Raw genomic sequence first — 11,786 nt, 5'->3', positions numbered from 1 at the left:
GACTTCATAAAATGTGGGACAAAGAAGCTGTGTGAAAAATGACTTAAGAATGATGTTCTTAAATGCTAAGCTGGGCTGTAGCCCAAGGTTATTCACAGTCTATGATGGCTCCTTCCTCTCTAAGGCCTCAATACTAGGAAAGGCTTGCTATGGGAGATTAATCTCCATAGAAAGGGGGATGCACAAACTGTCCTTTCCAGACTTGCTTTGTATCTTGCATTGACACAGGTCAACTAGGGCTTGTGTGAGGAAGGCTACATGTCAATGACGGTAAAGTTGCTCTTGGGTTTTTGTGGAAGAGCCTGATCTGCACAGGAAGCCTCAGTTAGCTCTACCTCCAGTTGTGTTCAAATGCTGGCTGGTGAAACACTTGTGTCTGAGCACATTAGACCACACCAAAATGATAATTATGCAACTGGAGTGCATTGGTCTCTAGTAAAAGCTCACTGTATGCAACCATTATTTCTGCTGCTTTCTTCACAAAATACATGCACAGGGAATTAGCATCATATATTGAATTCTTCCTATGGAATCCAGTCAAACAACAGCTTGTTAATAAGATTCTGGAGATAATGTTTTTTCCAAGTAGAACTTCAAATTCCCTGCTGCTTTGGACACTGGATGTGATGAATGTGGTATTGCCTGCAGCACACTGTAGCTTTTAACAGTGAGTAAAACCAAATATAAAACTAAAGTCAGAAAAAAAATACTACCCTTCAGAAATAAACTGTCTATCTTTTCAGACATATTCTGAAATAAAAAATATTAGAATACCGTGGAACAGCCCTAGCCTCATATATTTCGAATGTACTGATACCGAGAGCTAACAGTTATCCTGCCATCTCCTTACAAGATTCCCTGCCTAAGCAGTCAGACAGGGGTCTGGGTATGACCCAGGGAAGCATTGTGATTTCAGATGTTCACAGTCTAATATCAGCCTCACTCACAGAGAAATGAATTCCCTCATGGGATTCTAGCTTTAAAATAACAGTACCCTAATGGAGACAACAAAATAAAAGTACACTTTTTAAAAAAAACATTAACTTTCAGAGTGGTAAGTTTTATTTGTATGCATTCAAAAGCACACAGGTTCTTTCACAGGGATATAAACATAGCAACTTACAAATGATCAGTACTCCATTTCAAAGAATTCAAAAGGAGATGCAAGAAACTTCACAGGAGGCAGTGACAACCTGCTCATAGGAAAAAGTTTCTGCTTAATCCTCATTGTTGTAACGTTTAGCCGATTTCACAAAACACAAGTACTTATATCCCTTAGAAAAGTAATATATGTAATATAGAACAATCTGTATTTCTTACTTATAGATTTCTGTAAAGTAATATTTACAATATATTGCAAAGATTACAGTCTCTATCTGATACCTTTATTGCAAATACTTGCTTCCAGGCCATAAAAACCAGACTTTGTACCTTTCGCCTGTTACACTACAGCCACGGACATTGCCCCTTGTCACAGCATTGGAGCACCCTGAAACACTTGGGTGTAAATAGCAGTTAGCACTGCACACTTGCACTCCATTTGACTATTTTAGTTTACATAGTTCTAGTCAAACTAATAATTCAGTTGATAACTTGCTTCTGTCCTCAGCCCCATTTTTAGGTTTCCCAAAAGACTAGAAACCCAACTCCATTGCTAGAACTTCTGTTTGTACCACCATGGCCCACCTGACTGCAGTTTATCACTAAAGCTGAAAACTCCCACCCCTTCCAAAGCATGTCTTTTATAATCAAACAGTAAAAAAATAATTTTGAGAATTTTTTCGGGAAAAAGATAGGTAGTGACTAACATTAGCAAGTTTTTCTCATTTTGAGGAATATGACTGAAAGACCGAGCAGAAGGAAAGAAAAGCCTTTACATGTAACAATAACAGGAGCTCAGTGAAGCCCAGAGCTCCCACTCTTTGGAAAAAGCACTGAATTGCCCATTCCCAAGATATATGCAGAAAGAAGGATTGTCATCTACTGTTGCTCTGGCATACTGGGAAAAGTAGGTTATTAGCTTACCCAGAAGGTATTATTAAATAAAGGGAATCTATAGCTTATCAGGGAAAGATCTTAGATAGGTCCACATTTCTCTGAATTAAGTGGTATCTGGGAGAGCTTGGGGTTCCTATCAGTTTGAACAAAGTCAGCGAAATTTTGCCACATATCAGTGTGGAAAGTCACCACTGAACTGTTCATAAAAACAAAAAGGGGGATTAAAAAAATATTCAGAATGGGGCCAGTTCTGATTTCACTAAGCTCTGCCATAAAACCTTCATCAATTTTGAGAAAGGCTGATGTTCAGTACTTTCAAGCAAATTAAACATACTCCTTCCTAACACTGAAAACTGATGACCAATGCACCTTTTATCTTAACTTTTGAGAGCTGTTCAACTAAAAGAGCAAAACCAAACAGAAGCTTGAAAATGAAACCAAAAATTTCCTTGGAAACAAAGTAATTCTCTTCTGTGACAGGGCACTGATTTGTAACACAAAAAATTTTTTCTGCACTCTGAGCTGTCTAGTGTCATCCACATTTTCAAAAAAAAGCAGTCCTTAGCTCTGACAAATGCATATAAATATTTAGGTGGGACAGCACCTTTCAAAGTTAGCATGAAAAGAACAGATACATCAGCTTATGTCCCTGACTAATAAACCTAGACTGTGTCCCTTAAAAACCTGCACCTTAAGTGCATAAATCTTACCATATTAGCAGCATCTTGGGTTGGAGCTTTCTGAGAATCACCCTTTAATAATAATGTAACAAATACACACGGAAATTTCATTAATGAAAATGTCCCCATGTACTACCTTCCCTCTAAGTTTGCAGAAGCTCACTCATGCAAACTATTTAGTTTTCTCCCAAGTGGAAAGCAGGTTCAACAATTATTTTATCTGGAATTGTTCTCTATCTCGACAACTTCAGACATGTAGACCTTAGTACATAACATTAGAAAATGAAGACAAATGCCCTGCATTCCCAAACCATTGCTGTAATTGAGAACTAACCATCCAGGGACTCACACAAGCACATTTAAAACATGTGGAAGTGCAACCCGGATGGTCTTGCTGTGAATATAACTGATGTCAACTAAACCACTTGATGAGCACTTCAGGGGCAACTCTTCCACGTGCAACATTGGCATAAGTTAAAAAGGGCAACTGTTCCTCCTACCACCAATGTTTTATTGAATCCTCGACGCTCACCCTCACCCTTTCCGCTCCTGTATTTACTGAGAGTAGCAAACACTTGAAAAACGCAGCTTGAGTGCCCACTTGAGCTCAGCACCTACCCGGCTGCACCAGCAGCTGTTTTGGGCCAGAGGAGGCAGCGGGGTGAGCTGCTGCGGTGCGGTCAGCAGGAATGCGGAGAATGAAAGCTGGTGTTTCTGGACTCCTCATGTTGCAGGCCTGATGGCCAGGTAAGCTGAACACCAGGACACCACAACCATGGCAACACAAAGTAAACTTTTAACCTCTGCAGGACCCTCTGGTCAAGTCACCATTATGCCAGAGGCGGAGCTATCACAGACAGGCATTGGCACAACTAAAAGGGGAACTGGCTTTAGCTTTGATTGGGGGATTTTTTGCATTTTTTTGTGGTTTGCAGTGTCCACAAAGAAATGCTTTGGTGCAAGACATTTTCTAGCAAGCAATGACAGACTGGGGTAAGTGTTTGAGGCACAGCCAGCAAATTCCATGAGTTATTGTAGAGGCCTCATTCACTACACTGATGATTCAAAGTACTTTTGATCAGCTTTTAAAACATGTTTAGCTCAGCCAGTCCAAATGAAGCATTTTATTGATGATATTGAGGAAGGTGCTGTCTACACTGAGTGTGTCACCCCATCAGGACATTTACCTGGCATAGCTGTGCCCTAACATGTCTTCTTGCCTTGCAGCACAGGGATGTCATCCTGCACATCCTAAGCACAGCCCTACTCCAGACCCATGCTAGGGAAGTGTGACCTAACATAAACTGGGGTACAGTTTTTCTTAAGGTGATTCTGCAAGCCCACTGCTCACTCACAGTGCATAAAATTAAAGGTGTTAAACCTCAAGCTGCCAAACCTTACAATGTTTGCAATGCCAGAGTTGGAGACAAGTTGCAAACAAGTGGAGGAGCCTATGTACATGTGAAATGTACCATTCTGCAGCAAGGAGTAACAATGCAAAACCCTCCCTCATTTTTGACTACCTGCTTCTTGATACCATGCTCCTGAAAATATTTTGAGGAGGGTTTTAAAGGCTATTCCTCCCCACTGGCTGAGCAAGCTGTGTGACAGAGCAAACTAGATGGATACAAGGTACTCCAATTTGGCTTGAATACTCTCAAAGAGAGGTTTGGCAGGAATTTTGCTTACAATGTGTTTGCCAAGTATCCCAGATAAAGCTGCCACAGTTAGTCCTCACCAGCCAAGCAAATAATGTCTAATGATGTCAGGATGAGCCCTGGTCAAACTGCCCTAGTAAGACAGAGCCTTTGACCATTCAGGTGGAGCAAGCCTGCCTGCCTGCAAGGAAACGCCTGACCCAGAGGTCACTCCCCTTCATTTCCACTTTCTCACCCCATCCCTGTTGACAAATTCATTGCTGCAGAGAGATGGGTGCACAACACAGACCTTCTGTCACAGCCCAGAATGGCATCCTGAGGTGATGAGATGATGCTGAATATTATCGTGGATGGCAGCTGCTGTCACACTTTGCTTTTTCAGGAGCTTTCGTTTCCCACTGCCTCACTAGGGCATAGTTCACAATCTCCGCTTGTCATCGCACTCTTGGACACCTCTGCGCTTGTGACAAGACTGAGGCTGCCAGGGGATGGGGGTGGAGGGTGGGAGGCAATAATAAAATACTAAACTTGGACAAAGAGTCGTGAGCCAGATGAGGGAAGAGTTTCTTCCTGTGTCTGGTTTTGTTCAACTTCCAAGTCAAGGATTCTGAAGAAAGAGGGAAAAAAAGTGTCATTTATTATTTATCACATCAGACAAGCATAAGGTGATATTCTAAAGATTTTATTCAGCTGCTTATGGCTATTGCCAACATAGTAAATTCCCTTCCCAGGAGATTTCCACTTAAATAATGAACATCCATTTAAGAATGGTGCTGAAACTCAAGGCTGAATAATCTTGATTCAGCCCAGGAAAGAGGACGCAAAGTGAGCCACCTCCTTAGAGTCAAGCAGGACTGACAGTGAGTGGAGCTGAACTGCAGAGGTGAATCCAGACCACGTCCCACTGAGAAGCAGCAGTGTCCATCTCACTGAGGACCTCGCTTTTCTGAAGCTCACAACCCACGCTCGGACTCTGCAATCACTCTGATGAAACGTGTTAGGGAACCTGATCCTTCAGATAACTGTTTTATTTACATGGTGCCCCACCAGGTCCCAGAGAGCTCATGAAAAATTAAATGGAGAACATAAAATATGAATGGAATGATCACCAGCCTGTAAAAGCCCTGCAGTTCTTGAAAGGTGTTTTACACATAATGAATGCTGGATTTAAGAAAAAAGGTTTCTGTCTCTTTTTCCAAAGAAGGTGCAACAATTTTCAAGCCTCTGTGTAAAATAAGGAATCTTCAAGGATGTACCTGGGAGGGCCAGGGAGAGCACATTGCTTCCCCATGCAGCACAGAAGCCCACTGCCCATTAATAACCAGTAATAAAACTAAACAGAGCCAAATAGATATAGTGAAAACACATAGATATCTAACTTGATGCTGCATTGTCAGAGAAAGTGTAGGACTGAAAGAAAAGATGAACATTTGATCAGAACTACAGGGCTCATCTTGCAATCACATAGTGATAACATCTCTCAGCTTAAATTCTGTCCAGTAAATGTAATATTTAACTTATAGTAGCTCCTGATGACTCTTGTCCTTTATTCTGGGTGCTGGGTACAGGTATTTTTAATTGACCTTTCTGAACTTTCTGGTTCTGTGGCCTAAATGGTAAGTACATTCTCAGTTTTCAGAAATTACCCTAGAAGCAATCATGGCCCTAGTGCTGAGGTCTATCAGCTCAGAGTCAGCCCTAGTATGCTTCAAATCAGGTTTGTAATATGCACCCTATGGATTAGTGTTTCCTAGGCTGCTAAAAATTTTGGTGCCAAAGGAGACTGCTGACAGTTTAAAGCCCTCCCTTGTTCTAGGTATTAAAATTATTGCAGAATGACCAGAGACTTGAATAAACTTTCTGTTTACTTCATGGAAGTCTTTTTACCACCCTGTTAGGCTATGTGCTATGAACTGTCACTTTGTGTTAGATGTTAACAAAAAAGCCATTGACCAAGCCCATCTGAGGTTACACTGGCCCAGACCTTGGAAAAGCACTTCCCCCCTCCTGCCTTTGCCTTTGCCCTGGTGAAGCACCTCCTCTGCAAGCTGCCTGCTCCCTGGGGTGGTCACCAGCACCTCCTGTCTCAGCTGCAGCGCTGGATACGCTTAGCGCTGTGCAAATGGATGGGGAAAGGGCCAACTGCTCCCTCCTGAGCAGGCTCTGCAGTGACAACTGCGGTTCTGGCCCTGGACCCTACCCCCAGCATGGGCATTCAGTAGCAAACAGGCTTTTATTTTGTTTTCCTTCATGGAAATGTGGTTGGTTTTGTTACATGGCTCCTGCTTGCCCTGAAATCTGCCTCCCATCCTCTGCGTTTAGCAAGGCTGGCAGTTGCAACGAGCTTCACCAAACTGCCACCTGCATCATTTTGTTTTGTGTATATCCCTGGCTTTTTATCACACAAGGATGAGCAAGGAGAAATTATTAGGGCCCTTTCTTCTCTCTAAGGTAATTTGGGAAAGGCTTCTATCACATAACAACACTTCTTTAAGTTGTCAGCTGGGTACCTGACAACCATTCTTATCTACAAGGGTTTGAAATGTTTGTGTGAAAACGGCTCTGTCTCCCTTCCTCCTCCCTCAACTTGCAGGAAGGAAATAGGCTTTTGAGAAAAATTCAAATTTTAAAAGCGATCCAAATTTCACATAATTAAAACCAATTTCAAGCGAGTAAATGGATTTTTTTTGTTATATAGTTTAAAGGACTCAGGAGTGACAGCCCCACATACACATAGGAAAGAGGTTCAAGCACTACATTTCTCCATACTCAGAAGGCCCACCGCTCTATCAACAGCTGTATCTACACTAAATGATGTTCTTCTCACGCACCAATTACGAACTGTCAGAAAATATACATGTAATCCTTCATATCAAGACCTACTCATGCAATTTTTAAATACCACACTGTAAGCTGTGGTACTTATCCTAAGGGCTTCACGTATTGGAAGGAGAAAAAACTGTTATCTACTAGATCATCAATACCAAAGGCTCCACGAACACATAAACACCACTTTTATTAAAACCAGGATATCGGCTTTTGCCAGGGCTAAATTTGTTCTGCTTCTGTCTGTGAAGTAATTGATTTCCAAGCCTTGATGCCACACATTTGTATTAATTATCTTTAGTTTAAAACAGTGAAGTCCCCCTCTAACCAAGGCAAACCGCACAACTGATTTCCAGCTCTCGGTGCCAAACCGCATGGCAAAAGCCACTGCAGAGGAGCCAAATTCACTGCAGTCAAAGAGAACAGAAAACTTAAAGCCTGTGAAGTGCTAGGGGGTCAAACTTCTATAGTCCCAGCAGAAAGCTGTAGGGGAAATAAGATTGCTAGCAGGAGCACTGACTCAGCTTTGCTTTCCTGGTACTTGGGGGTACCTACGTATAAGGGGAAGGGAGAGAGAGTGAGGGAGAGTAAAGAAGGGAAAACTGTAGCAGTATACTACAGATAAAGGGTACTCCTAACTAGACTGTTTCAGTTCAATCTGTTATCTAAGCAACTGTAATCAAGGGTTGAATGTCCTTCTAAGGTTTTTTTCTAGCATTTAATATAGCAGAAATTAGAGAAGACAAGCTATTTACAAAGCAGGAATCTGCAAAGGACAGACATCCCTCACAGACACTGACTCTTTAATTTCACGTGGGGGGATCTGATCTAAATCTGGCAAGCTACACGCATTTATTTGTTTGTATTTTGGTTTTTGTAAGGACGCTGCTTTGCAAAAAGGCCATAGTAGAACATGTAGTATACAAAATACATTTTCCTTCAGTCCTTCATGAAAAGACTAAAACAAACTGAGAAAAGCCAACCACTCGCTAAAGAGGAAAGAGAAATATATAAATCGACAGGGCGAGGCTTTGCACACACCTTGAGTTCACCAGACTGCAACGCCCGCTGAAAGAAGCCATCATGCCAGTTCCTGGATCACCTTGTTAGACTCCTTGGCTTTCTTACACGTGTACAGCCATTTGATTATCCGAGCGTTGCGCTCGATCACGGAGGTGCTGCTCGGGACCTGCTCTGTGAGTTCATCCTCCAGCAGCCCCTCGTCCCCGCTGTGCCTAGTGAAGTCGCTCTCGGACGTTGCCACGCTGATGCTGCGGATCTTGAAGGAGATGTTGTCAGACACCACGGAGAAGTTCTCTCTCCCAAGATCCTCGATGACCTCCTGCTCCAGGCCACAGTACTTGAAAAATGTATCAAACTCAGAGAAGGACTTGGAGTAGCGGGAGCTGATGTCCGACTGGGAGCGATGGAGACCTCTCCTCTTCACCTCCTTGACCTCCTCAGGAGGTATACTCAGTTTTGAGGGTCCCTCATGCTCTTTTGTGCATAGCCCCGGGGCTCCAGTGCTCACAGCGATGGTTTGCTCTGCTCCATGGTTGCTCAGCTCATGGCCGCCGTCTTTTGCTGAGAGAGGCTCTTTGCTCTCCATGGCGGCAGAGTCCTCCATGACTCTGGGCATCTCAGGAGAAGCCAACTGCTTCTCCTTTAGGGACCCTTGGAAGATCCTCCTCACCAAGCTCCCCCGTGAGTTGTCCTGGCTTTGACCTCTCCCAAACTCGCATTTCTGGCGGTAAATCACCAGGGAATCCGGCCGCATCTGCCTCTTGGGGGTGCTGCGCTTGGCTATGGGGGGGCCGTGCTGCAGGGGGGCACGGCAGGAGTACACCGCCTTGCCCAGCTCCAGGGGCTTCGCGCCCTTCCCTCTGCCAAAGTCCCTGCTGACCGTTTTGCTCTCCACCGAGCAGGTCTCGCTGCTGCTCTCTGAGGCTGAGCTGAGCACGATGACGGGTTCCTGCTTGGTGCTGATTACCTGCTGGCTTTTCACGTACTTGGCCTTGTCGGCTGCCAGCCTCTCCACGGCACTCTTCCTGCCCGGGGGGCCTGCCTCCATCTGCCGGCGGAGGTACTCGGGCCCCTTGTTGAGGAGCCGCAGGGTGAGGGAGGAGTGGAGGTCGGAGATGGCGTGCATTCTCACGGCTCGGCACAGTTCAGTGGGCATAGCAGTCTCAGGGACGCGGATCCTGCTTCCAGTCCTGGGAGGGAAGGAAAAGAAAAAAAAAAAAAGAAAAGCAAAAAAAGGCGAAAAAGTCAGGGGACAGCCTGGGCGCTGAGGGGCAGCTGCGCCGCTCCGAGGGCCGCGCTCCCCCCGCGCGTACCCGCCGCTGCCGTCGGGGCGCCGCGTGTCCGCGCTGCCGGCCGCCCGCGCGCGCTCCCGCCCCGCCGCCGCCGCCCCGCGCGCCCGCCCGCGGCCGCCGCCAGCCAATCCCGCCGCCGCGCGCCGGGCCCGTCACGGCAGGCAGCGCGCGGCCCCCGCCCGGCCGGGCCCCGCGGCGGGGGCGGGCGGGGGCAGGCGGGGGCAGGGGCTCGTCTCGGCGGGGGCCGCCGCCGCGGGGGCTGGGGGTGGCGGGGGGCTGCGGGCGGGCCGGGCCGGGCCGCCGCCGCTGGCCGCAGCATCCATCTCGCCGCAGCATCCATCCCGCCGCGGCCGGCGCACCGGCAGCAGCAGCGGGACGTTCGTGCGTGCGTGGCCCAGAGCCGTGCGGCGGCCCGGCAGGAACGCGCAGCGCAGGGATGAGACCTTGCCGTGCAGGAGCAGAGGGCAGCTCCCGCGGGGGCACAGCGCCCGCCTGGCGCTGGCAGCGCCGAGAGGCAGGACAGAGCCATTGGCTGTAGTGTAAACACCTGAAAGTGAGACCCGTAGGTGATCACCTGGGGCAGTCTGAGCCGCCAGCTCTTACCCGCGTGATCTCAGGTGAGCGGCGCTTCCTCCGCGGCCGCCAATAACTGGAGTATGGATCACTGTCCTCTTTACGTAGCAAACAAAAGCCAGTTTATATCTGCAAGGTTTTTCACCCATAGTTTGTTTTTTTTGTTTGTTTTTTTTTTTTTTAATTTGTCTATTACTTCTGTGGGATTATGATAACAGAATGCTTTTGTGGGGATTGACTCATACTTGATCTTTACAATCACGGAATTGCAAAGGGAGAGATGGGCTACAGGCCTCCCTGTCCTCCTTAGGAAGGTTCAGGGCACACCCCTTTGCCACCGGGAACAATTTGCTCATAGCTGCGTGGCTGGAGAAAAAACATACTGGGCATGGTTAGCGTCAAGGAAGTGTAGGTCAAAAGTTCGGTACGTGTCCCCCTCTGCACCCACTGGGAGTAGGTGTTGGGGGCCTGGGCACCTCTGGTGCATGGAGCTGCTTTGCTTTGTGGTGGGAAAGCAACAGCTTTTGTGCTTAAATCCCCCGCCAAGAGTGGGGCTACCCAGACTGAGCCCTGCTGTGATGGCTGGACCCAGACGCTGCGTCGCTGCGTCGTCACCTAAAGGGTCAAGCCATGCGAGTGGCACCTTCAGGCATAAGAAGGTACAAACTACTGAAGCATGTCCTGAGCAGCTGGGATTTCAGTGGAGCTGTGCTCCTCTGGGCGCATGCCTGCCTTTTGTGGGGATATTTCCATGGTTTCTGTGTGCTACCAGAACCCTGGTATGGTTCGTAGAATCATAGAATGGTTTGGGTCCCCTGCAGTGAGCAGGGACATCTTCAGCTAGGTCAGGTTGCTCAGAGCCCCATCCAGCCTGAACATGAATGTTTTCAGGGATGGGGCATCTACCGCCTCTCTGGGCAACGTGTTCCAGTGCTACACTACCCTCATCATAAATTTTTTTGTTCTTTATATCTAGTCTGAATCTACCCTCTTTTAGTTTAAAACCACTGGGTTTTAATAACCTTGGATTATTGCCCAAGGGACCATGAAAGACATGGTCCAATCTCCCGAACATATTGCAGGACACTGTATGCTCATCTTTGAGTGTTATGAGCATAAAGTGATTTCGTCTTTGCGCTCAATGCAAAGCAGAGTCTCCAGTCATGCTGAAAATATTGGCCACATTTTAGCCTACCACCCCGGACAAGCACAACAGTGTGAGAGAGATTCTCACTGTGACAAGGGAAGCATTAAGAGCAACCCTGGGGTAAGACTTTGGGCTAGCTCTTCAGTGAAGATCCGCTTAGAAAAACACAGAACAGAAATATTCTCTTGCCAACATGGTTCCATCACTGGTTTCCCCCTTAATTTTACATCCTCTTTCTTCCTAGACATGTAGATCTGAACTCCAGAAGCCCCTTAACACATACCTCTGCACGTTCACAGCAAGGATCCCAGCCAGGATGCTTGCCTGAATCAGGACTGAAACTTGTGATGTACTTTGAGATCCCTTAGAGTGAAATTCTTGTGGATATGTAGAATGGGCATATTTTTTGAGAAAGAAGTTTTTTTCTTCTACATATATACAAGTAGAGCTTGTTCACATAACATCTTACCTAAAAATTAATGTCCTCAAAAAATGATAGTAATAAAAGTATAAGGACAGTTAATTACCAGGGAGTCCTTCCCTGTTAAAGCAGCTCATATACAGATGTCTAAGAGTGTAGTTAATATGA

General features: G+C 46.2%; 1 protein-coding gene across 1 annotated transcript; it reads right to left on the bottom strand.

Moving 5' to 3' along the window:
* Positions 1 to 1,039: 1,039 nt before the first annotated feature.
* Positions 1,040 to 9,494, bottom strand: FAM110C (family with sequence similarity 110 member C). The gene is made up of 2 exons (XM_074861662.1): positions 8,204 to 9,494; positions 1,040 to 4,943 (listed from the first exon to the last, which is right to left on the bottom strand). Exon 1 carries the CDS (start codon positions 9,339 to 9,341, stop codon positions 8,244 to 8,246), a length of 1,098 nt encoding a protein of 365 aa, XP_074717763.1. The 5' UTR covers positions 9,342 to 9,494; the 3' UTR covers positions 1,040 to 4,943; positions 8,204 to 8,243.
* Positions 9,495 to 11,786: the final 2,292 nt, after the last annotated feature.

Source organism: Strix uralensis, chromosome 3 (assembly GCF_047716275.1).
Source record: "Strix uralensis isolate ZFMK-TIS-50842 chromosome 3, bStrUra1, whole genome shotgun sequence".
Lineage (NCBI taxonomy): Eukaryota > Metazoa > Chordata > Aves > Strigiformes > Strigidae > Strix > Strix uralensis.
This window is presented reverse-complemented; position numbering and strand designations above follow the sequence as displayed.